This window comes from Leopardus geoffroyi, chromosome D3 (assembly GCF_018350155.1).
Source record: "Leopardus geoffroyi isolate Oge1 chromosome D3, O.geoffroyi_Oge1_pat1.0, whole genome shotgun sequence".
Taxonomy (NCBI): Eukaryota; Metazoa; Chordata; class Mammalia; order Carnivora; family Felidae; genus Leopardus; species Leopardus geoffroyi.
In genome coordinates, this window is record NC_059339.1 from 77,039,207 (window position 1) to 77,063,932 (window position 24,726).

General features: G+C 47.0%; 1 protein-coding gene and 1 long non-coding RNA gene across 12 annotated transcripts in view; one reads left to right on the forward strand and one right to left on the reverse strand.

Annotated features, from left to right (window-relative positions):
• Positions 1-24,726, reverse strand: part of ALPK2 (alpha kinase 2) — a 150,896-nt gene that overhangs the window by 93,711 nt on the left and 32,459 nt on the right. Inside the window, exons 1-5 of one of the 11 annotated variants that reach the window (XM_045458293.1) lie at positions 24,098-24,495; positions 11,685-11,765; positions 9,619-9,712; positions 7,579-7,706; positions 3,776-3,893 (exon numbers count right to left, since the gene is read on the reverse strand). In XM_045458293.1, coding sequence (XP_045314249.1) covers positions 3,776-3,893; positions 7,579-7,706; positions 9,619-9,712; positions 11,685-11,765; positions 24,098-24,182 — 506 coding nt within the window. In that variant the 5' untranslated portion in view covers positions 24,183-24,495. Of the gene's footprint in view, positions 1-3,775; positions 3,894-7,578; positions 7,707-9,618; positions 9,713-11,684; positions 11,766-12,597; positions 12,748-21,225; positions 21,387-23,144; positions 23,910-24,097; positions 24,502-24,726 lie in introns of those variants that run through there. The other 10 variants (XM_045458296.1, XM_045458301.1, XM_045458304.1 and 7 more) reach the window with 10 other exon arrangements.
• Positions 18,520-20,069, forward strand: LOC123588075. The gene is made up of 2 exons (XR_006707686.1): positions 18,520-18,665; positions 19,490-20,069. It is a non-coding gene; the product is annotated as an uncharacterized LOC123588075 (long non-coding RNA).

Consider the following 24,726-nt stretch of genomic DNA (forward strand, 5'->3'; position numbering starts at 1 on the left):
ACATCGTATTTCCAAATAAGGTCACATTCTGATGTTCCAGGTGAACATGAATTCGCAGGGGAGGGGTGGGGACGAGGGGGGGACGCTATTAAACCCATACACATCATGAGCAGATTGGCTCATGGTGACTGTGCAGTTCTCCTGGCCATCGTCCCCAGCACCCGGTCATCTGTAGGGGTGAGCTGAGGAGGGCAGCCCCCTCCCATCCACGCTTTCCTGCCCAGTCCACCCACCCTCCCTCCTGCCTCTCTGGTAATCTGTGCTCTCTCAGCACAGCGGGACGGGACGTGATCATGACCATGGAGAGGCCTCCTTGCTGTGGAGAGCAGTGTCTCGCCCTAGGTGTGGGTTCCTGGACAGATTTTTATCTGTTGTTCACCTGTCTTTCTTTGAACCGTGCTCCTGAGAGACCACAATTCCTCTTTTGTATACGCACTCCTTCCAACTTGCTTTCTCTGAGGTAGAAAACATCCATTTGCATTTCCTCCCCACCCCCACGTCTTTTGGAAAAACAAAAAAACCAAAAAACGTTTTCACGGTACAGTGCCAATCATGCTGTTATTGATGTCTGTCCCCTGGAATGCTTTCCCCGTTTTCCATTCCCCTGCCTGCCAAGCACACTTGACCTGTGGTATGTAAAGGTCACAACAGCACTGATCAATCTCCTCCAAGTGTTCTCACTTGTCCAAAGTACACAGTGTTACAAGATTAGAGGGGTACGAGAGGAGAACACGGGAGGACCCAGAGGCACTCTTGCCGGGTTGAGGAAAGGGGGAAGATCAGTAGGCCGATTAATTAGCTCCTGGCCACAAAGCAGAAATGCAGATCAGGTTTACCATCCCAGAAAAAAAACAAAAACAAAAACGTGGGAAATACAGGAACAAGAGCTTTTCAGTACCTAAGAGTGCAGATTTAATGACCCAAAGACTAAACTCAGGTAGATGTTTAAAAAGTACTTTCCTTTGGGGAACTATGAGTTAATCTGGTGGCTTCTGGTGACCTCATAATGGCAAGAAAATTTGAGACCAGTATTATAACTAACAACCCACTTTAAATCTTTGAAGGGCATTTGCACAAAATAACATTCATTTTCCTAACCGGCATTTAACATACTGATAGAGGTCAAACTGCTTGCAGGTGAATGTTTTAGGATGTAAGGAACTTTTCATCCTGGGCAATTACATTGGAATCATCTGGGGTCCAGACTGCGTTAGTCAAAGTTGAAGGCCAAGCATTAGGGGGTTTTAAAAATTCCCTAGGTAATGTTAATGGGCAGCTATGGTCCAGAAATGCTGTAAAAAGTTAGAACGTTCAAAGCTCATTTACTACTAAACACAAAAATGCAACCACATCTGTTAGTGCATGGCCCCACTAAAATTCCTTATACCAGGACTGAATGCTTTTCCCAGTTGGTGGGTTACTTTTCCAAATGGCAGAATACGAGTTTGGAAAGAATACATTCTGTCATCTCAAGTCTTGATTTGTTCCAGCCCCGCTGGACTTCTGAGAAGAGAATGAGGACTCCCTGCCCCGTCCACGGCTCAAGTTCTCTTCCTAAATTTCTCTTCCCATTTTAACCTGCCCGCCTGCCCCGGGGTGTCATCTTGGCCTTCTCATCCCTCCATCCCTTAACTCCCTTACCCTACAAACACAGGTTTTCCCTACATTCCTGGTCCTGTAGAAATAGCAAACAACAAACCACAATTCTTAGATGGCATTCCATAAGTAAAAGAATACTCATTAAGCTTCTCTTCTGGCTAAAAAAGTGAGTATAATATTTTAGCTTAGTGCGAGACTAAAATTAATCAATCAAGAAATACGGATTGAATGTTCAGGGGGACAAAGGCAAGAGTGGAAAACATACAAAGAAGTAGGTAGCACGTAGATACTCAAGGATCTTACCATTTAGAACAGGGATTGGCAAACTATGGCCCACAGACCAAATCTGGCCCCCTACTTGTTCCTGTAATTAAAGTTTTATTGGAACACAGCCATACCCCTCCCCCCCCAAAAAAAAAACATATTGTCTGTGGCTGCTTTTATACTATGATGGCAGAGTTGAGTATCTGTGAGAGAGACCATCTGGCCTTCAAAGCCTACAATATTTACTACCTGGCCCTTTATAGAAAAAGTTTGCCAGGTGCCTGGGTGGCTCAGTCAGTTAAGCATCCAACTTCAGCTTAGGTCATGATCTCGCAGTCTGTGAGTTCAAGCCCCGCCTCGGGCTCTGTGCTGACAGCTCAGAGCCTGGAGCCTGCCTCAGATTCTGGGTTTCCCTCTCTCTCTGCCCCTTCCCTGCTCACACACTGTCTCTCTCTCCCTCAAAAATAAATAAACATAAAAAATAATTAGAAAAAGTTTGCCAATGCTGATCTAAATTAACAACATATATATTTATGGTATATATACGACATCTCTCCACTCATCCTCTTAACAAATATGTATGGTGCATTGTACCACTCCTTAGGGGATACATTAGTGTGAGACAGAGAAGTCTCCCGCACCTTGGAGGCCCAAATCTACCGAACTGTCAATCCTGAGCAATAAATAAACACCAAAGGGGGGCCTGTGCAAAAGAGAAGAGAATGTCTGAGGCTAGACAGAGCCATGGGTAACTAGAATGACTGTGAACCGTAGAGATGGATTCTAAGTGGAACGGGAGGAAGAGGGGGGAGGGGAAGGCCTTGGCAACACTGGAACTGGACTTGAGGTTTGATGAGGGCATACACAATGTTTATGTTGTTCATCTCTACTCCCAGCATTATGCAAAATGGCTGCCACTACACTTGCTTGATGAATAATGTTTAAAGAATTACATGGTAGATGAATAAACGAGCATCTTGAATACCAGGTTAGCTATTCTGTAAGACAGCTGAGTCAAGGATTTCCAACGTGCTAAAGTGATCTCTGGGAATACTTTGAAACAAAAGAGTGGATACGAAGATAAGAAAGCGAGTGTTTATTGAACAACTACTACACACCAAGAACTTGACGAGCATAAAATCATTTAATTCTCTCAGCACTCCTTTTATTTTGCAGATCGACAAATTTAGTTTGGGAGAGGTTAAATAACTGGCTAAGGTCACACAGACAGAAAACAGTAGAGTCAGAATTCAAACCCAAGTCTATCAGCACATGCGCATGCCTCCCAGTCATGTTCATACCACACTCTGCAGACCTTGGACTCCTCACAGTCCCCATAAGGAACACTGTGACCAATTCAGCAACAACGGGGGACCAAGAGCAAAGACTCTCCACCCACCCTCAACCAAAGCAGTTCTCATTTTCTCTGCCTCCCACATGGAGCTTCCTGATTTCATCCGAATAGTTCTTGGGGAAACAAAAAAGAATAGAAACCACTATGCTAGACCATACGACTTCCTCCAATAAAGCCAGAAGGCATGGTTTTCAGCCTTCTGTCCATCACCAATGGGCTGTGGGTTCATGGCCAGCCACTCCTTCTTCCTTCACGACTGCCAAAACCAGGTTGTGTTTCTTGACTTTCCAGAGGGAATAAGATTAAATGAAAAGCTCTTTCAGTGAATGAAAATGGCTGGACCACCTCGAATAAAGTTCTAGGTGAAGTTGTAATTCCATCAAAGAAGCCACTTAGAGGAGCTCAGCTGGACGCCTTGCCTGATGCCTGCTCATGGCATCTAATGTTAGGATGCAAAAAAGCAAAGGGGAGTCAATCTTTTGACATTACCCGGTACAACCAGCACATGACCCAATGCAGGGACCTTTGTAAACAGTCCACAGAGGCACGTCTACTTACCGATAGAGATGTAACAGGTGAATATACTGATTCTGGAAGAATTCATAACTGGAAACAATGCCACACTCATCTATGGCTCGGCCATTCTTATACCAAGTTACCTCTGGCTTGGGCTGACCTGATAATGACAACAGAAGAATATTCCTATTGCAGTAAGCATTTTTAGAAAAGAAAATCATAAAGCAATGAACAGGAGTGAGTAATGAGCCATAGGGATGGACATGCTGAACTATGTCAGTTGGGGAACTGGAAAATCTCCCTCATTGATTCAAATGCATCGTCCGATAAGCACTATTGAGCAAGCTATGTACCTGAGATGATCCTGTGCAGGGGTGTGGATGAGGCCTACAAAATGAAATGCTGTCCCTAACCCTAAGGAGCTATTAAGACAAATCATCTAGGGGCGCCTGGGTAGCTCAGTCGGTTAAGTGTCCAGCTCTTCGATTTCAGTTCAGGTCATGATCTCCCGGTTTGTGAGTTCGAGCCCCGAGTCGGGCTCTGTGCTGGCAGCGTGCAACCTGCATGGGATTCCCTCTCTCCCTCTCTATCTGCCCCTCCCCCATTGTCTCTCTCTCTCTCTCTCTCTCTCAAAATGAATAAACATTTTTTTAAAAAGAAAAATTATCTAAAACTTGGATATGAGGAAAAAATGTGGATAATATCTTCTTTCCGTGTCCTATGGGGACAAGGGTCCACCTAAGAATCACCTAGGGGAATATACATCGTTTAATTTGATGATTACTACTGATTAAAATTCCCAGTTTGGGGCACCTGGGTGGCTCAGTCAGTTAAGCATCTGACTCTGTTTCTGCTCAGGTCATGATCTCCCGGTTTTGTGGGTTCGAGCCCCGCGTCAGGCTCTGCGCTGACAGGGTGCAGCCTCCTTGGGATTCTCTCTCTCTCTCCCTCTCTCTCTGCCCTTCCCCTGCTCACGCTGTCTCTGCCTCCCTCAAAATAAATAAAGAAACTTAAAAAATGGTTAAACTCCCAGATTTAATGAAGTTACATACAAACTTGTAGATTTTTATCCAACAGAGACGTAAATAATCCCTGCCTGGCAGAAAAGATAACCCCGTGAGTCTTGGTTTATCGCCCTACAGGACATTAACCGGTGTTTTACCTAGTCCAGCAATCTTATCCTAACATTCCCTTATTAAACTGCCTATAAATACCTAATTCCTCTAATGTTCCTACTTTCTGGTTCCCTCTTTACTCAAAGAATTGAAGAAAACCATTGAAATGTTCATTTCCTATTTGCACGGAAGTCACTGTACCTGTGGAGAAGTATCCTTAAACGGCGCTCGGAGCTGCGCGTATGCCGTGGCACAGAAGAGGCAAGAACAGAGTGGGTTAGCACATTAGTGGATTAGTCCCCTCATGAGGCGTGTATGATTTCCGGGCCGGTCCTGTGCATACCTGACTGGTGTCGTCACAGAAACCGCCCTACGCTTTCTCCCTCAGGAGGGCTTCCTCCTGCCCTTGTGATCGGTAACCAGATCTGATGGACTAATCTGGTGAAACCCCCAGGAATTCCATTCACCCCTTGGGATTTTTTACCCCTGTGACCGCGAAGGAAGGTTTCCAGTGTGTCCCAATGAGCTTCCCCCCTAGCCTCCGTAACACTGAAAACGTACCCAAATGTGCCCTGTCTACAGGAGGAAAGCCCAGTATTGGGAAACAAAACAGTGTTCTAGATCCATCCTTCTTGTGTCTCTGTCTGACTTGCCACAGGATTTTTGGTGAGCAGCCCCAGACACCACGAAGAGAAGAACCCCACGTGTTTCTGGGCCCTGCACCATGGACCCGTCCTGACGGTGCTCAGAGCCCCTGCCTCCCTCCCTGTGTCTTGTCTGATGGGGCGTCTCCCAGCTAGGCTACCTCTGTGCCAGCACCACAAATGTGGGTGATCCTCCTGGCCTCCCCCTTCAGGTAGCGCCCGCCTGACTACTTGGTCCCCGGAACTAGGAGCAGACAGATCTACAAGCAAGGATACACCCTTCTTCCCCAGTGGTTTGGCTGAGTCCCTTCCAGGCAAGTGACTAAAGCACCAAAAATGAGCTTCCCTGAGAAACCACCAAGGAGGTTGGGGATTACAATTCATTTCTGCCTGTTCTTAGCCTTTTGTCCCCCTCTCAGTCGGCTTTCTCAGATTCCTTCTCAGGAATCCTCTCCTTCCTCCTTTTTTGTATATCCTGGACTCCTTTTTTTTAAAAGAAGGTACAGGGGCGCCTGGGTGGCGCAGTCGGTTAAGCGTCCGACTTCAGCCAGGTCACGATCTCGCGGTCCATGAGTTCGAGTCCCGCGTCGGGCTCTGGGCTGATGGCTCAGAGCCTGGAGCCTGTTTCCGATTCTGTGTCTCCCTCTCTCTCTGCCCCTCCCCCGTTCATGCTCTGTCTCTCTCTGTCCCAAAAATAAATAAACGTTGAAAAAAAAATAAAAAAATAAAAAATAAAAAATAAAAAATAAAAGAAGGTACATAAAGTGTGCATGAGCTGGGCCCGGGACACTCATTCGAATCTCTTGGACTCCAATTTTTTCATTCAGACCGATCAGGGCTGGTTGATGCCCCCAGTTTCTTAGCGGCTGACTGGTTTTTTCCTCTTGTGCAGTATAGATCTGAATAATCAGCCAGAAATGAGACTCACACAGGGAAGTGGTATCTTGTACCTTTGTGGGTGGTTCTCTTTTCTCCCTCCACTTGCTGGAAACCTCGCCCAAAAATCCTACCCTTGTTTTTTTAAGCCTACCTGCAGGTGACACATGGAGAGCCACCTCCAGAATGTTTCGCCATTGTGTGTGGGGACCGGTAGCCAAGTTTAGGGTACGTCCAAACACTGGGGCTTCCTGAGGACACATGGGGGCCACGGCATGGAGGTTCAGTGGTGGACGTGTGTCCGGCCCTCTATTTGAATGGCTACGGACAAATGCCAAGAAAGATGGGGGCTTCGCTCTGGCCTCGAAGAGGCTGAACTCACTCACAGGTGGACACCCCAGCACCCAGACCAGAGATAAGGTTTTGTTATGACTTCAGCTAAGGAAGCACGGCCATTTCAGAAGCTGGCTCTTTTCCTCTCCTCATCTAGAAAAAGGGATCTCAGGGGAGAAGAGTTTTCTGTGCGCCCTCCAGAAAGACCACTGGTGCCTCTATGTTTTCGAAGGTAGAGACACGGTCCAAGAAAGGAAACAATCCACAAGGTACAAGGTACCACTTCCTGACCCAATTATTTTGCTTCTATTATTTTCGTTTAATAAGAAATCCTTCTTACCACCGGGGGCACCAATTTGGGGTCAGGTCTGGGTTGTTTATTCTCCAGTCCAGGGAGAATCCCAGCCCCCTGCTCCTCCTCCGTTGGGCACCCCCTGCCTTGGTTTTTACCTCTTCACTGCTGACCAGCATGCCCGACGAAGGCAGGCAGTGGGAGATGTATGTAGCTGGTTTGGGGGATATCAAGGAAAGAGTGGTCAAGAAGGTTCCAATAAATCGACCGAAGGAAAGTTACTCACGACATTCCTATGTACACAGGAAATTAAGAATGGATTCTCTGAAAAAATAACCAGGGCGGGAGTCACCTAACCCAGAACCACAAGGCGAAGTGAAAAAGATCACTAGGCTCTATCCAGGAAGTCACTCAAAGAAATCCTTCGGGGGGAAAAGAAAATCATAGAGGATTTAGTTGTTCAACTGGTTACTCGGAACAGACTTCCCAGGCCATTTTCACAAATGATTTTTAATAATGCCTCTGTGAACCAAAAACCCGGGTCCGCAGAGAGATTTCAGAGGAGAATGAGCCACTGGTGGTTACCAGATATCATGCAGCGAAGCACGGCGTCTGACTTCTCAGGAACTTTCTGGGAAAGCAACGTAGATAGAAAACAAAGGGTGCGCCTCCGGGGCCCTCCTGAGTCTGTCATCCTTACGTGCCTCGTGAATCTGAAAAACACAAATCCCTGACATCAACATTTGTTCTGGGGCTCCTCTGACTGTCCTGGGAGTTTCGTTTAATGGCCCTTAGGGACAGAAGGAGCACGCCCTGGCTCGTCGGAGGCCGGGCACTGGCACTTGGGCTGGTGGGCAGATGGGAAGTCCTCGGGCGGGCTTTCTCACCTGCGGCGCTGCTGGCCCTTGGACTGGATGTCTGATTGTGGGGTCTGCCCTGTGCATGGTAGCATCAGCACCCCTGGCTTCGACCCACCGGGTGCCACCAGCACCCCTCCCCCGAGTCACGACAATCCAAAGTGTCCGCAGACATTTCCAGTGTCCCTGGGGAGGGCAGCCCCAGCGGAGAACCACTAATCCACCCCGAGAGAGAACTGCTTGAGCCCACAGCCAGTGTCACGTCTCTCTCATCTTTCTTTCTGTCCTCAAAGTCTCTTCATGGGACTCAAAAAGTGCGTAGGCACACTCGCCTCCAAAAAAGAGGCCTTATTTAAATGCAAATGAATCTCCGGGGGGGGGGGGGGTTGGAGGTGTTTTGAAACTGGGCAAGCAGTGCTCCTTGGAGCTCCGGAAGAGCGCCCCCAGGAGGGCAGTGAGTTAGCATGTATGTATTCATTGATACAAGCAGGCATTTAACACTTGATTGGTCACCACGTATGCAATCTCATTTCACCTCTTTTAAATTGCCTGAGTGGTTATTAACACCTCCTGCATCTTTTTTTTTTTTTTTCAACGTTTATTTATTTTTGGGACAGAGAGAGACAGAGCACGAACGGGGGAGGGGCAGAGAGAGAGGGAGACACAGAATCGGAAACAGGCTCCAGGCTCTGAGCCATCAGCCCAGAGCCTGACGCGGGGCTCGAACTCACGGACCGCGAGATCGTGACCTGGCTGAAGTCGGACGCTCAACCGACTGCACCACCCAGGCGCCCCAACACCTCCTGCATCTTAAGGATGAGAAAGCTGATGCTCAGAGAGATTCAACAACTTGCTCAGGATCACACAGCTCAAGTGGCTGCTGCCCTGGGGCGCCCTTCATGGCTGTGCAGGCTGATACTGTCCCCGGAGCTGTGCAGTGCACAACCCACACAGATGCGCGGCAGCCTTAAGAACACAGGTCTGTCTGAACCCCGAGGGCCCTTTCCACTCTACCCTCCACGTACCGTGCTGGCACCACTCTGTCAAAAGCGCTCTTTGGAGAGCCCCATGCTTGGAAATAACGTTTCTCTCTATCCAAACAGGAAGCTCCCACTTCCCCTTCGCTTGGTGAGCTGTTCTCACATGCCACGAAGCTCAGGAGGAGGAAGGCTCCCACCACCATCGGATACATTTAGCACAGACAGGGAGGAGGCACTTAGACCTGCAAATGGTGATTCTGCGGATGCTGAGGGTCCTACAGCAGACGCGAGCTAAGCTCTTGGCGAAAAAGGCTGGATCTAAATGGCCACAACTGTCTCGTAGAAGGGGAAACCCTTCTCCATATGGGTGGAACAGCTTCTTAACCATTTGGAACCAATTCTCCGATTTGGTAGAACCTGGTTCAAGCTGAAAATGAGTTGCTTGTGCAAAAAGGATTCAGATATTCGAGATGGGAACAACAGAGCGCCACCCTGAGCGCTGGGAGCCTTCTGGGCATGGGGGCCCCGTGTGGGGCACACATCGTGGAACCTCAAGGCCGCCCCTGCCTGGTAGACGCGGCCCTTGGAACATTCTGCCAGCCCTTCCTTCCCTTTGAGGCCTTTCCTGCAACCCCTGATGTTCCCACAGCATTTCCTTAATCTCAAGGTGTTCTGTCTAGAAGAAGTGTAGTTCTTGGAAACAAAAAAGCATTCCCAAATTGCCCCTATGTGACGCACCCAAGCTTTCGGAATAGCAGGGTAGAAATAATTGATTTAGGAGAACACACCTCCTTCCGTTCCTCACGAGGAGTGCACAGGAAGCAACTCTGCTCTGACCTGAGGGTCCGCTGATGCATGCAACGGGCAGAAAGAGCCGTAAAGCTGAAGAAGAAGAAAGTATCTTTGCATCAACAAGGAAGACAACCGCTTGGGTCTGCAACACAGCACAAGGGCTGGGAGAGAAGTCTGAAAAGCCGCGGGGTTATGCGGGGGAGATTGAGCCACAGAGACTGAGAAAGAGACGCTATGATCGTTAATTGGATCCTCTCGACATTTTTGGTTTTTTCTTAGTCTTTATTTTTGAGAGAGAGAGACAGAGCATGAGCGGGGGAGGAACAGAGAGAGAGGGAGACACAGAATCCAAAGCAGGCTCTGAGCTATCAGCAAAGGGCCCCACGCGGGACTCGAACTCACTCATTCATGACCTGAACTCAAGTAGGACGCTCAACAGACTGAGCCACCCAGGCTCCCCTAATCCTCTCGACATTCTTTAATAAAGGCTTGAATCGCAGGGCACCTGGGTGGCTCAGTCGGTTGAGCATCCGACTTCAGCTCAGGTGGTGATCTCACGGTTTGTGGGTTCAAGCCCCGCATGGGGCTCCGTGCCGACAGCTCAGAGCTTGGAGCTGTTTTGGATTCTTCGTCTCCCTCTCTCTCTCTCTGCCCCTCTCCCACTTGTTCTCTCTCTCTCTCTCTCTCTCTCTCTCTCTCTCTCTCTCCCAAAACTAAATAAGAATTTAAAAAAAAAAGTCTTGGATTGCATTTCCAGCGCTTTTTGGTTATAGGACGTTTTAAACACAGTTGTGCAGTTTGGACCCCATCGGGTCCCTGGTTAACAGGTGTCCCATTTAAAACCGTCCTAAGTCCCTCTTGGTCTAGATGGTAAGTTAGTCGCACAGAACAGAAAGAAACTTCATCTGCAAGATGGCAAATAGACACAGATTACACGATACGTACATTTAGACGTTACGTGGTTGTTCCAACAGGTATAAAAAGGCCAGAGCTGACGTGCATTATTATTTACTTAGAAGTCACAGAAATGCCTAACGGAAAAACTGCTCTCAGCAAGGCTGAAAGAAGCATCAAAAGCAAATAACTCCAGGGGCGCCTGGGTGGCGCAGTCGGTTAAGCGTCCGACTTCAGCCAGGTCACGATCTCGCGGTCCGTGAGTTCGAGCCCCGCATCGGGCTCTGGGCTGATGGCTCAGAGCCTGGATCCTGTTTCCGATTCTGTGTCTCCCTCTCTCTCTGCCCCTCCCCCGTTCATGCTCTGTCTCCCTCTGTCCCAAAAATAAATAAACGTTGGAAAAAAAAAAAAAAAAAAGCAAATAACTCCAGGGGACAACTTCCACGGCAGCCACCTTGCACAAGGATGGCGATGTTTACAGAAGACTTGGCGAGCGCCGCTGCATCCCTGTAGGAAGAGATGACTAAGCCAGACGAGGGCACAGTGCTCAGAAAACCAAGGAAATGAATGGCAACTTGCTGTCCTTTCACTGCTGAGGAAATGCCGCCCCTCCCCCCACTCCGCAAACACGCGGAAAGAGGCAGCCTTTCGGTCAATGCCAGTGTATTTGCTCATCCCTTTCAGACGTCTGAGCAGGTGATGGGAGCTAGAGCTGTGGATTTGACTTGAGATAGAAAGTTGATGCTTCTCAGGATTATTGAACGATTTTAGGGCTAAACATAGGCATAGGGCAAAAAGAACAGAATCTAAATCCAATTTAAAATGTTTACGGTTATTTCACAACTGGAAATGCAAGTTGTATTTGTGACCTCGTCTACTGGTTTTTGTTTTTTTTTTTTAAGTTTATTTATTTGTTTTGAGAGAGCGTGTCCACGTTTGCGCGCATGGGTGAGCAGGAGAGAGGCAGAAAGAATCCCAAGCAGACTCCGCACTGTCGGCGCAGAGCCCAACGCAGGGCTCGATCTCACAAACGTGAGATCAGGACCTGAGATGAAATCAAGAGTTGGACGCTTAACCGACTAAGCCACCCAGGCCCCCACCCCCACCCCACTTATCATTTTTGAGTGGCAACACGGCATCCGGCGTTAAGGGCTCTAGAGTCAGGTACCTGGGTTTACATTCTGGCTGCACTCCTTACTAGCATCGTCAGCAAGTGTGTCCCAGCCTCTCTGTGCCTCAGTTTCCTCATCTGTAAAACGGAGGCTAAACAGTTTTGGATACTTCATAGGTTGTTATAAAGATGAAATGAGTTACTACTGCCTGTAAAGTACTTAGAACAGCACCGGGCACAAAATGTAGTGCTTGCTAATTATTTCAAAAAAAAAAAAAAAAACAAATGTGGCTTCAGTGGAACCCACTAGCTCAACTGACCGACAGCGAGGCTGATGGCTCTGCGACGCTTTGTTTTCAAACAGCTTTAATGAACTGTAATTCACACGCCGTAGAATCCACCCACTCACAGTGTGCAGTCCAATGACTTTCAGTGTGTTCAGAGTTGTGCGACCATCGCCACAATCAATGTTAGAACATTCTCATTTCCCCAGAAAGAATCCCATTCTCCTTGGCTTTCAAGTCCTTATCTTCCCATCCCTCCCCACCCCCCGCCCAAACACACACAGAGCCCCAAGCAACCACCACTAATCTACTTTCCGTCCGTCCCTGTGGATCTGCCTATCCTGGACATTTCCCAATAAACAGGATCAAATGCTATGTGGTCCCTTGTGGCTGGCTTCTTTCTCTTAGCACACGTTTCCAACACATCCGTGTTGTGGCGTGGGTCGGGATTCAGTCCTCCTTACGTCATTCTGCAGCCCTTCTTAGGAGCAGCTGTCGGGGCAGAAGGAGGACTCCCTGGGCTCTCCACATTCCCAGGACGCTTACTCAGACAATTGGGAGGGTAGCAAGAGAAGGGCTCTGGGGGCTGGAGAATTCTCCTGACCGGGAAGCATCATAGGACTGAGGATCAAATGCAGGCTTTGTCACTTGCCAGGGACGAATCTACATCTAGCTCTGCCACTTACCTGGTCAAAGTTCTTCATCTGTAAAAGCAGAGAACTATGTAAATGGCATAGGGAGAATGTGCTACATAACTCGTTTTCAAGGTGGTAATCAGTAGGCTTTAAGGAAAGACGTCACTTGGTTTCCTCAGTTTCCTTTTCTGCTGTGGGTTACCACAGTAATTTGTTTTTAAAGCGATATACCAATTAATGTCTAAAAATTTCTCCTGGTAGAACATTCACCTGTGAGAGTCATTTACATGGCCCCTCCCCTTCCCAGGGTCCACTGCTACGGACAGAAAGGGAAGAAAGGACAAAACTGCTCCACAAGAATTGGGGTGACACCGGGGACCTTATGTGTCATCTGCGACGCCTCTCCAGGTGCCTGCTTCCTGACGGTGAAGTCCCACAGGTGACAACACTGACAACCGTGCTATGTGACCCACAGAGACGGTTCAGCCGCCACGGTGTTCCAGCCAGGGCTGTGCTGACGACAAGGGAGAGGACAGTTAAGTCAGGCCGTGGTTCAGGTTTCATGGCTCCTCTGAAGGTTAGAACACTTGAAGACCGATTTCTCATTCTCAGCTAGACGTGGGCAACTAATATCGAATTACTGATATTAGCGGGGGGGGGGGGGGGGCGGGAGGGCTGCAGTGGCATTCACAGACACCTTGGGGAGGTAACATGTTAACTGGAAAGAACACAAGATGTGCATGACTTTATTTTGTTTTTCAGCGGTGGTCGCTTCCTTTTTTAAAAGGAATCGGTTTGGGGCGCCTGGGTGGCGCAGTCGGTTGAGCGTCCGACTTCAGCCAGGTCACGATCTCGCGGTCCGTGAGTTCGAGCCCCGCGTCAGGCTCTGGGTTGATGGCTCAGAGCCTGGAGCCTGTTTCCGATTCTGTGTCTCCCTCTCTCTCTGACCCTCCCCTGTTCATGCTCTGTCTCTCTCTGTCCCAAAAATAAATAAACATTGAAAAAAAATTTAAAAAAAAATAAAAAATAAAAAAATAAAAGGAATCGGTTTACCTTCAATTACACAGATTCTAAATGCATTCGTCCCTATTTGCAAAAATACGTATAAAAGCAAAGTCTCCCACTTGCGCTGGCCCTCATCTCAGTACTTTTTCAGGAGGAAGTGTTTGCTAGGCTTTCAGGCATCTTTCTGTCCAGGTCTGTGTGTAGTCATCTGAATATATATATATAGGGGTGTCAGGGTGGCTCAGTCGGTTGAGCGTCCAACTCTTGATCTTGACTCAGGTCACCATCTCACGGTTCATGGGGTTGAGCCCCACATCCGGCTTCGTGCTCATGGCACGGAGCCTGCTTGGGATTCTCTCTCTCCCTCTCTCTCTGCCCTCCCTCTCTCTCTCTCTCTCTCAAAATAAATACATAAACTTTAAATAGATCTTTATAACTCTATTATCTTTATATACAAATATATTTTAACAATATATATAACACTTACATATATAAATATATATCATTTCTATCCACATACATATATAGTCATCTAAATATATACACAATTTTGTTGCATGCGTGGCATTGAATTGGGTATATTCCCAGGCAGCTGGCTTATCTCAGTGATAAGCTTTGGCAAACTTCCAATGTCAGTCCAATCCATAAAGGGCTGCATCATTTTTTAAAAACTGCTCAGTGACATCAGTATTGCACAGCGCGGCAATAAGTGTGCTTCATCTGTGTGTTCTTGTACTGATGACACATAGCTAGGTTAGAGTTTTTTAGACTTCCAAGTGTGTCCCAAAGAATCTTCACCCTGCTAAATGCTTCCTTGGGCACCTCAGCGGTTGTCGAGACTAAATACCAAGAAATGGAATTGCTGGATAAAAGAACATTCACATATTACGTTTTGATAGATATTCCAAAATGGGCAGGGCCCCTCACAGAAGAGTAGAAGGATGTGGCGATGAAGGACCGGGTTCCCGGGTTCAAATCTGAGCCCTGCCGCTTACTAGCTTACTTCTGCTCTAAGTTCCTTCATCCGTAAAACTCGGATGAGAGCAGTCTCTACTTCATTTCGTTGGTAGGAAAATTAAGGGACTACGGATAAAGCTCCTCTAAATGGCATAGGAAGAACTCTACAAGTGTTAGCTGCTATCACTAACATCAGTAAAATTACCGAAATACCTTCCTCTCAAAGTAGAGAACCAGGCAAGAGGTTACGGGAGAGTGCTTTGAGTGTTTAAAGCCCTTGACTGACGCCAAGTTTTATTTTGGCTAATCTGGCCCCGTACAGATAGCCGGTGGTGTGGCTGCTGTCCACAGGAAGGCTGTTGCCAAGGGGTCAGGGAGGCGCTCTCAGCCCACACGCCGATAATGGGTAACCGGTGCCTTGGGAGCCAGCAGGAAAGCCAGCTGTCACAGGGAGTTCTCACTGGGGACAGGAGGGATTAGTTCCGATCACCCAGCCTAATCCAATGGCAACTGGGTTCCCGCATTTGCCGTCTGAGTTACTACAGATCTGGGTGCCGCGCCGACTGGCCCGTGGTAGTTAGGGCAGAGTACGCAGCCCAAAGATGGATTCTGGGAATTTGGGGGAGGTGGGTGGGGAGGGGGCAAGCCAGGCAGGGAGAAAGACAATGAATATGTTTTGGGTCCCTTCTGTGTATCAGCCCCCAGGCTGGACACTTCAGAGACATCGTCACATTTAATCCTTACAGCAAAGCTACCAGCGCTGGTGTTCTCTCCCATTTCACAGATAATGACCTGGAAGCTTAAGGTAACTTTAAAGCGTTGATGTAACACACTTCATTCCTCACTGCCTGCAAGTGACATGGCTGCTGGAACTCAAGCACTGTGTTCTTACTTGGGTGCGATTTTAGGGTTATATGTGAAAAAAAACAGGGGCAAAAAATAAGCCCGTGAAAAGATGCTCAATATCCTTAGTCATTATGGAAATTCAGATTAAAACCATAATGAGATAGCCTTTCACAGCCACTGGAATGACTATAATAAAACAGGCAGCCAAGTGTGGGCCCGGATATGGAGAAAACCGTCAAGCGTGGCTGGTGGGAACGTAAAACAGTACGGACACTTTGGAAGGCAGTTTGGCAGTTTCTGGAAAAGTTAAACATGAATTTACCAAGAGCCCCAGAAGGTCCATTCCCGGGTGTCTCCCCAAGAGAAATGAAAACACGTATCTGCACAAAGACTTGCACACAAATGTTCTTAACAGGATTATTCATAATAACCTAAAGTTGGAAATAACCTAAATGTCCATTGGAAATAACCTAAATGTCCAACTAGTGCCTACAGAGACAATGTGGTGTAGCCATACCGTAGAATACGGTGGAACAATACAAAGGAGCAAGTGTGGATGCATGGTACAATAAGATGAACCTCAGAAACATTCCAGTGAGAGAAGCCAGACGTGTGAGACCACACGTTGAATGGTTCCAGTAATATGAGATGTCCCAAAGAAGCTATAGAGACCAAAAGTAGGTGGTTGCTGGAGACGGAGGCAGTGGGGAAAATGTGAATCAACCATCAATGTGCACGAGGGATCTTTTTGGGGTGATGAAAACGTTCTAAAACTGATCTATGGCGATCATTGTACAACTTGATACATTTACTAAAAATCACTGAATCGAACACTTAGAAAAGGTGAATTATACAACATGCAATACGTGCCTCCATAAAGTTAATTTTTAATTTTTTTTTCTTCCACATTTATTTATTATTGAGAGACAGAGAAATAGAGAGTGTGAGCAGAGGAGGGGCAGAGAGAGAGGGAGACACAGAATCTGAAGCAGGCTCCAGGCTCTGAGCTGTCAGCACAGAGCCCGACACGGGGCTCAAACTCACAAACTGTGAGATCATGACCTGAGCTGAAGTCGGACGCCTAACCAACTGAGCCACCAGGCGCCCCCATAAAGTTAATTTTTAAAAGAGAGGCATGGAGGAGACAAACATTTCATAAGCACATACTGTGTTCACTGCAGCATTCGTTACTTGTGACAGCAAGAGATTGGAAGTAACCAAAACGGCCATCAGTAAGAATATGGTTACAGTTTAGAATGGAATTTTCTCTTTTGAACAGCAGTGGGCATGAAAAATAAACAAGGCAGTTCTGTATGCATTGATACGAAATAATCTTCAAGACACGTTAAGTAAAATAAAATCTAGAAGAGGGCATAGAGTATGCTATCACTTGTATAAGCAAGAAGAATATTCTAATATGCTTATTTATACACATAATAATTCTAAAAACACACAAGAAACTGGTAACTGGGTTGCGGCCAGGAGACCCCAGTATCTAAGGAAGTGTGGGTGGGGGCTGTTAAGGACAGTGATTGTCTCTACATAGCCTTTTGGATATTTTAAATTTATATAAGTTACCTAATAAACAAATACAGCTTAACTTCTAAGTGAGTAACTCTTACTCACTTGTTACAGTGTTACTTGTGAGTAACTCTGTGTGCCTGACAGTGAGCCTGGCACCTATCTATCGTGAACACGGGCTGTGGCTGCTTCTGGTTCTGTTCTCGGGAGTTGCTTGAAGGTTTTTTTGTTTGCTTGTTTTTTCCTGTTTTTGTTTTTTTAAGGTAGAATAGAGTCTTTCCACTGGTAGTCCTCTCCTCCGCTATTTAAAATCCGTGACAGTTTTGAGGCAGCTGGGTCGCTCAGTTGGTTAAGCACGGAACCCTTGACTTCTGCTCAGGTCATGATCTCACAGCTCATGAGCTCAAGCCCCATGTCAGGCTCTGCACTGTCAGCCCTTGGGATTCTCTGTCTCCCTCTCTCTGCCCCGCCCCTGCTCTCTCTCTCTCTCTCTCTCTCAAAATAAATAAATAAACATTTAGAAATAAATAAGTAAAATAAAATCTGTGACGGTTTCCAATTCTTTAAGGAAGGGTGGGAAAAAAAAAAAAAGGGGCTCAAGGTTAAATGAAACATGTGAGAGAGTTGAGTACCTCCCTGATTTTACAGTTGAAAAGTGCCCCTGAAACAGGCAGCTTAAGCGACTTTTCCAAGGTCACCCAGCTTGTCAGTGGCAGAGTCCATGATTCTTGCCTCTGATTTTCAGTTTACTATGTTGAAAGGATACATCCCTCTGCCAGGCTCATCCTTGTCCTCCCTCAAGGGAAAGACAGAGAAGAAAGGAAAGATCATGACGCTATCAACATACAGAGCACGATAGTGGAGTTAATGAGACTGATTGCCGGGGATTAGCCTTGGATTAACTGGTTAACGTCACTTTGGTTTGAAGTTAAATGCGGTGGGCTGAAGGCTGTGTCCCATCCAGGCATGTGTCATCAGAGTTCTCACTGTGTGCTGAAGAAACTCTCTCTCTGGGCCCTCCTCCTCTTGTCCCCTGCTTTCTCTCAGGCCCCCCATGTCCCTCTTTGGAAAGAATGTCTATTTCAAATTGGACCAAGGGCTGTGGAATTTCAGGCAGATAGGGGAGCACTTGGGAAAAGTTATCTTCCCTTCCGTATCCTCACTGCCTCGGACAGGGAAAGGGTGCTGGGCCCAGTGCCAGGGTCACCTCGGCCACCATCATCCACCAGCCTTTCCCCCAGCCAGTCAGAAGGTCTTAGGAGAAAATTTGTGGGTTCGCCTCCACTTGCCTTGATTTCTGAAGAATATTTTTTTTATCATCCATTATCTAATTGTGTTTAGTAAAGTGCGCCTTGGAGGGAAGGAGTACCGCCCCCAACTGGCCATTTGCCTTGTCCTCGTAGATGCATTCCCCCACGCCTCTCCCATCACTCAATCCTGGGGATGAGGTGCTCTCGCCCTTCCTGCTTCCTGGGCTCTGACTGGTCCAAAGCCATCAAGCACTCTTGCTCGGTGATTGGTCTGTTAACCTAAGTCTAAGCCAATCAGCACGCAGCTCCCTCTAGAAAGTCGCTCAGGGCTGATCCAATCAGTGCAAAGCTTAGGTCCCTCGCTGTCCTGTAAACAGGGAAAAGAACACCGACCCCAGGGGAGGCTAAGTACCATTTGGGAGTGTGGGGAAGGCAGCCTGAGGTTGAAACCAAAGCACAGAGAAGAGCAGAGCGTCCAGAAAGGCGGAGAACCGGCACCAAGGTCCTGACCAAACTCTGGACTTTCCAGTTGTGTGAGCAGTAAGTCCCCGCCGTTGCTATTGTTTAAGCGAGTTTGAGTTGATTTTTGATTGTTCCTTCTAGAAAACCTACCGAAGCATCCATACCTTCCCCTCCCTGGCCCATGGTGCCTGAAATCCCTCCCACGGGCCCTCCATTCCAGACCTCTGTGTCAGACAGGAAGAAGGGAAGGATTAGACGGCTTCACCAAAGAATGCTTCGCCAAGAAAGTTCCGGGGACGCCTAGCATAACCAAATGAATGTCTGAGCTCCGTTCCCTCCTGTCTCTTTCTGCCCTTCATGGTTTGTTTTGCTCTTTGTTGTTGTTTACACAGAAAGACCCCCTTCCATCTGGTTCATATGCTCACCGCCCACCAGATTTCAAACCCCAGCTCAAGTGCTAGCTTGTCCTTGAAGACTGCCCTGAGAGCCTCCGCTGCAAAAAAAAAAACAACACCCACCCAAATGATGGGCCACTCAGGTCCGTGTGTCCTGCCCACACTCAGTATCCCCCACAGACACACCCCACCCTGAGATGTCTGCCTGCAAGACAACTCATGGGTTTATCTTTTGTGTTCTCCCCAGCGCTAGCATGTTGTGGCTGGGCCTCCCACACCTCTTGAGAAGTAGGCAAGTTTAGTGATTGAAAAGAACGGTGCAAACAGGTTCTCCTTAGGAGTTACAGGCCAAAGAAATGCCTAAAACAACGGTTTATCAGCATCACCTATCAGAATGCAAATTGTCAGAAATGCAAATTCTTGGGACCTTCTGCATCAGAAACTCTGGGGGTGGGACCCAGTGGCCTGCGTTTTAACAAGCTCTCTCAATTCTGTTGCACTTTAAAGTTTGAGAACCACTGGACTAGAGGAAGATCTGAAACTACTGACTGAGGAGTGAAAGAGCCTGGTGATCCAAGAGCAGGACTGAAGTCCAAGTGAAGATGAAGGTGAATCGTGCATCCCAGATGTGCTGGGAGCGGCCATGGAAGCGATGGCCGTGGAAGGGGTAGAGTGCTATGGATTCAGCAACGAACTCTCCAGAACTGACATCTCCTTCAACCGGTGTCCGTCTGTTCAACCTGATGTCCCTAGTCTCCTGGTCAGTGCCGGGAGGGTGCATTTCGGCTGCAACCTCATTGAGGGCTCTAAACGTTTTTAAATGCCCTCTTCTCTCACGGAAGTTGGGTATTTATTCTTTCCTGTTGCCAACCCTAAGATGTCATGCTTACTTTCTCTCAAGTTTCTTTATATTTCTGAATTTCTAGATTTCCTTTTTGGCGGAATTTAGCCCAGAATAACAGGGTTCCTTGTGAGCCTGTGAGTAACCCAAGCAAAGAATTTCTCAAGCCTCTCTGATATACCCAAGCAAAAGCTGTGGCGTAGCTCAGTAAAGACAGGTGCAATAATAAAGATGTTGATAAAATTCTTTGGAACTGTCCCACGAGGCCTGCTTCTGATTGTGGAACGCTCCGTCCCTCTGTGCTTGACTCACCCTCACTTCAGAACAAGGAAGCACCCTGGTCATTATGAACTTTCACCACTGACCACGAAATTCCAGCCATGGCTCCTGAGATGCCTACCCAGCTACTGTCTCTGCTCAGCCCCCCATGGCTAGTCCGTTTCAGAATGTTCTCACATCCCCTCACTCCACAATGGCTCTGTCCAAGCAGAAAGGGAATTGATGCAAGGCCCCACTAGAATCTTTGAGGAAAACTGGACTTGCGCCTTTATTTTCATAATTAGCACAGACACCACTTTTGTGTGCCTCGATTTACCTCTACATCCCATTCCTATGGGATATGAAAACTCATATTTAAATATGTTACTGGTACACACTGACAAGTATCAGATGACGTTAATAAATCTCTACCTCTCCTTTCAGATGCTAAATACATCATCAACTATTTTCAGACAAAAGTAGGGGCGCCTGGATGGCTCAGTCGTTTGAGTGTCTGACTTCGGCTCAGGTCATGATCTCGCGGTGTGTGAGTTCGAGCCCTGCGTCCGGCTCTGTGCTGACAGCTCAGAGCCTGGAGCCGGCTTCGGATTCTGTGTCTCCCTCTCTCTCTGCCCTTCCCCCGCTCATTCTCTCTCTCTCTCTCTCTCAAAAATAAAAAAACATTAAAAAATTTTCTAAAAATAATCATTGGACTGATGTCAAAAATATGTAGCTTCCACTACTTTAATAGTTTATATAATGAAAGCATTCAGAAGTTTTAGAGAGGGGGGGGGGAGCTTTTTAATTAACCAAGGAGAAGAACTGGCCTTTGGGGAGAAGCGAGGATAGGACAGATACCGTAGGTGTATTTACATGTGATCCCCATCATTCCTGTCAAAGTGGATGTTGGTACCTTCGTCTTACAGATGAGAACCTTGGAGTTCAGACAGGCTGAAAAACTCTGCTAAAGTCAGGATTTGATTGGAAATCTGACTCCTCCGCCCAGATTAGCAGTTTGGCTGTGCCCTTCTAACGCAGGCTGATGTCCATGCTGTAGGTGTGCATGGGGTGCTAAAACATGAAGCAGATTGGGGCGGGGGGAGGGGGCGGGTTGCAGCTGACAAAAGCATGAATTCCACCCTACCTAAGAGTCTTCCCCAAATTGCGATTGAGTGTTTTGCAGAAACTTCAAGGGGCCAGTGTCAGTCGGCAGCAGACTTGCTTCGGTTGGTTTGAAATCCTGACTTCCAAGATCTGAACGTGGTTATTGATCATCAGTGCTTGTTGATAACAGGGTTTGTCAACCTGTTGATTCAGAAGGTCACTCACAACATCCTGGATTTGGGCTCCAAAGCCTCACAGCAGTGAAGCTCATGCAATTTACCCTTAGCTGGGATGCTATTTAAAAAAAAAAAAAAAACAAAAACCTCTCTTACCATTCCTGGTTAGTTAAGCTTCAAAAATGAAGGATACCTTCACTTAAGGAAAAGGTTGGGGCAGGGAAATAGCAGAGCAGAAGCAGCACTAAATGCTGTTCTTGCTTTTATCTATTTTTAAATGAGTGCCAGATGTCTGTAACTGACACCCTTAATCAGTGGTTTTAAAGTTTAGATGCGTTCACCAAAATGTAACGTAACAGTGGTTCCATTTTATCGATGGCTTTTTTTTTTTGATTGACTTTTGCCTTACGTTTTTAAGGAATCTATTTAACAAGTACAACATCATGCCGATAGTTAAAAATACGGTACTCTACACTTTAAAATTCATTGAGCACTGGGTGTTGTATGGAAACCAACCTGACGATAAATTATATATATATATGTATATACATATGTATATGTACATGTATATGTGTATACATATATATATGTATGTATATATACATATATATATATAAAATAAAATTCATTGAGAGGGTAGATCTCATGTTAGGTGTTGTTACCACAATTTTGAAAAAGAAAAGGGAAAGGAAAGCAGATCTCTTGAATGATTCGGTGAATGTCTGCATCAGCCATTTTGAAATGCCTGATAGCTTTTCAGCCATTTGCCAGACGAGATACTGCTGTGTCTACCCAGAAGGTAGGGATTTTCAATCATTCATACCGTCCAAGCAAAACAAATAACTTCTGACTAAAATGCTCAAATATTTCAGGCCGAAGGATCTGGGGCCTGAGTCATCTGGGTAATTACCTCAGGTTTTCATGTTACTTTGCACAGCCTTGGCGGACCACTCCTTTGAATCATCCTGTGCGCCTGATTTTTCTAATTGTCGAGACAGCCAGGATGTGAAAGAATCTACTTCAATGGCTATCGGGCCACAATAAACGGGCATAAAAAAATAATCATTTCTACAAAAGGGTTGGAATGGATCTAAACTACAGACGATAATTTGGCCACTTTAAAACCCTGGCTAGCTGGGGCGCCTGGGTGGCGCAGTCGGTTAAGCGTCCGACTTCGGCCAGGTCACGATCTCGCAGTCCGTGAGTTCGAGCCCCGCGTCAGGCTCTGGGCTGATGGCTCAGAGCCTGGAGCCTGTTTCCGATTCTGTGTCTCCCTCTCTCTCTGCCCCTCCCCCGTTCATGCTCTGTCTCTCTCTGTCCCAAAAATAAATAAACGTTGAAAAAAAAAAAATTAAAAAAAAAAAAAAACCCTGGCTAGCCAAATATGCCATACAGCCCTGACGTGTTTCCTCCTGTTGTATTTCGTAAGGAAACCACCTGCTTTGTTCCGGATTGCAGAAAATGCCAACGACTACTTATTTAAAGCACAGCCAGGGGCGCCTGGGTGGCGCAGTCGGTTAAGCGGCCGACTTCAGCCAGGTCACGATCTCGCGGTCCGGGAGTTCGAGCCCCGCGTCGGGCTCTGGGCTGATGGCTCAGAGCCTGGAGCCTGTTTCCAATTCTGTGTCTCCCTCTCTCTCTGCCCCTCCCCCGTACATGCTCTGTCTCTCTCTGTCCCAAAAATAAATAAATGTTGAAAAAAAAAAAAAATTATAAAAAAAAAAAATAATAAAAAATAAAGCACAGCCATTCTTCATGTAAAATCCAAAGTCCAGATACTTACTTTTCAATACTTTTTGTCCAAGAGACGTGATAGGAGGGCTGGCTCGGCTGTGGGCTCCCCAGGCTGTGTGGGAGGCATTGATTGGGTGTCCCTGCTCCTGGGCCTGGGGAGATTCGGAGGAGTTACGGGGTTCAGGGTCTTTTCGATGTTCGGGTCAAAGCACAGTTGGGTCTGTTTCCAGGAAAGCTCCTATCTTCCTAAGAGGGAAAATTCCGTGCCCAGGGAAGTTCTGGAAGAAGACGTTTTTTTTCCCCCTGCCCTTGAATGAACTAGGTCATTGCTGAAGCTGGAGAATATTTTTTAGCATCACTGTGATGAAACTTGAGGGCTGTTTCTGCAGGAGGTGTGACCCTTGTTGACGCCACCGGGGAGGCCCTGGCAAAGGGGCCTGGTGAAATGCAGCCCCAGTGAGCTGATGAAACCCAGACGAGCTGTCCCAGAGGCTCGGGACACCAAGCAGCGTTCTGCAAGATTGTGCAGGACCTCAGGGTTAGTGGCTTGCCTCTTAAAAAGGCAGGATCTTGCTGCCGGATAAAGTCTTTTGAGAGTAACACCAGCAGCTCTCATAGCAAGATTAGCAGGCATTTGAAGTACACATAGGAAACCCGTGGACGGACGGGGCGGAGGGGGTGGAGCCAAGGTGAAAAGAAGAGGCATTGTGTTGTTTGTTTAGAACGAGTACGGCAGTCGTCCGAAGTTCTCTGAAAAACGCAGAAGCCACAGGCAGGATCCACCCTCCTCCCCCTCCTCCCGCAGCAGTCCTCCCCCGCCTCTCTCTCTCTCTCTCTCTCTCTCACACACACACACACACACACACACACTCTCTCTCTCTCTCTCTCCCTTCCTATTTTGATTATAGTAGTAAGAAGAGAATTAGAGGAACACCAGAAGAAAACCGTAGAAGAGATACCATAAATCCTTCCAAACTGTTGAGAGTCATTCCTGTTACATACCAAAGTAGAATCTGTAGCGTGGCCATTTCTTTTCCTGAATTTTGTCCAAATCCAAGACGGAAGACTTAAAAAAATCCAGAAGCATTATTCTGTCACTGCTTTGCCTCTCTGGGAAAGTATTTTCATGTGCCACACCTGGAAACTGACAGCTTGGAAAGAAACTTCGTAGGGACGCTCACTGAGACGGCTAAAATTAGCAGCGACGAGTGGGTGACCTTGAAAGGGACATACCTAGACATATTCCCTCTGTAGTGGGCAGTATAACCGTCAAAAGCAAACTGTGCATCATTCTACCTGGATGGAATGAAATGTTTCACAAGATTCATCATCTAAAATTATTAAACATCAAGAAGCATACGGTTGATGTGTTCTGTTTCTCAGTATTATCTTCATATGAGAAGAAAAATAGTGAAAGCTGAGAGACTCTAAAATAATGACTGCGTCTTTGGGAACTCATCTATGAAATGCAACCAAATGCAGAAATTACCAACCCTTGGTGACTGTAGGTTTGGTTGGTTTTCTTTAAAGCTGGATTCGCTTCACAGAGGATCTTTCCAAATAAAGGGAGAGAACATGAAGTTGAGAGAGCAGATAGAGGAAGGCGTGATGATAAAAAATAAGTAAAAGTT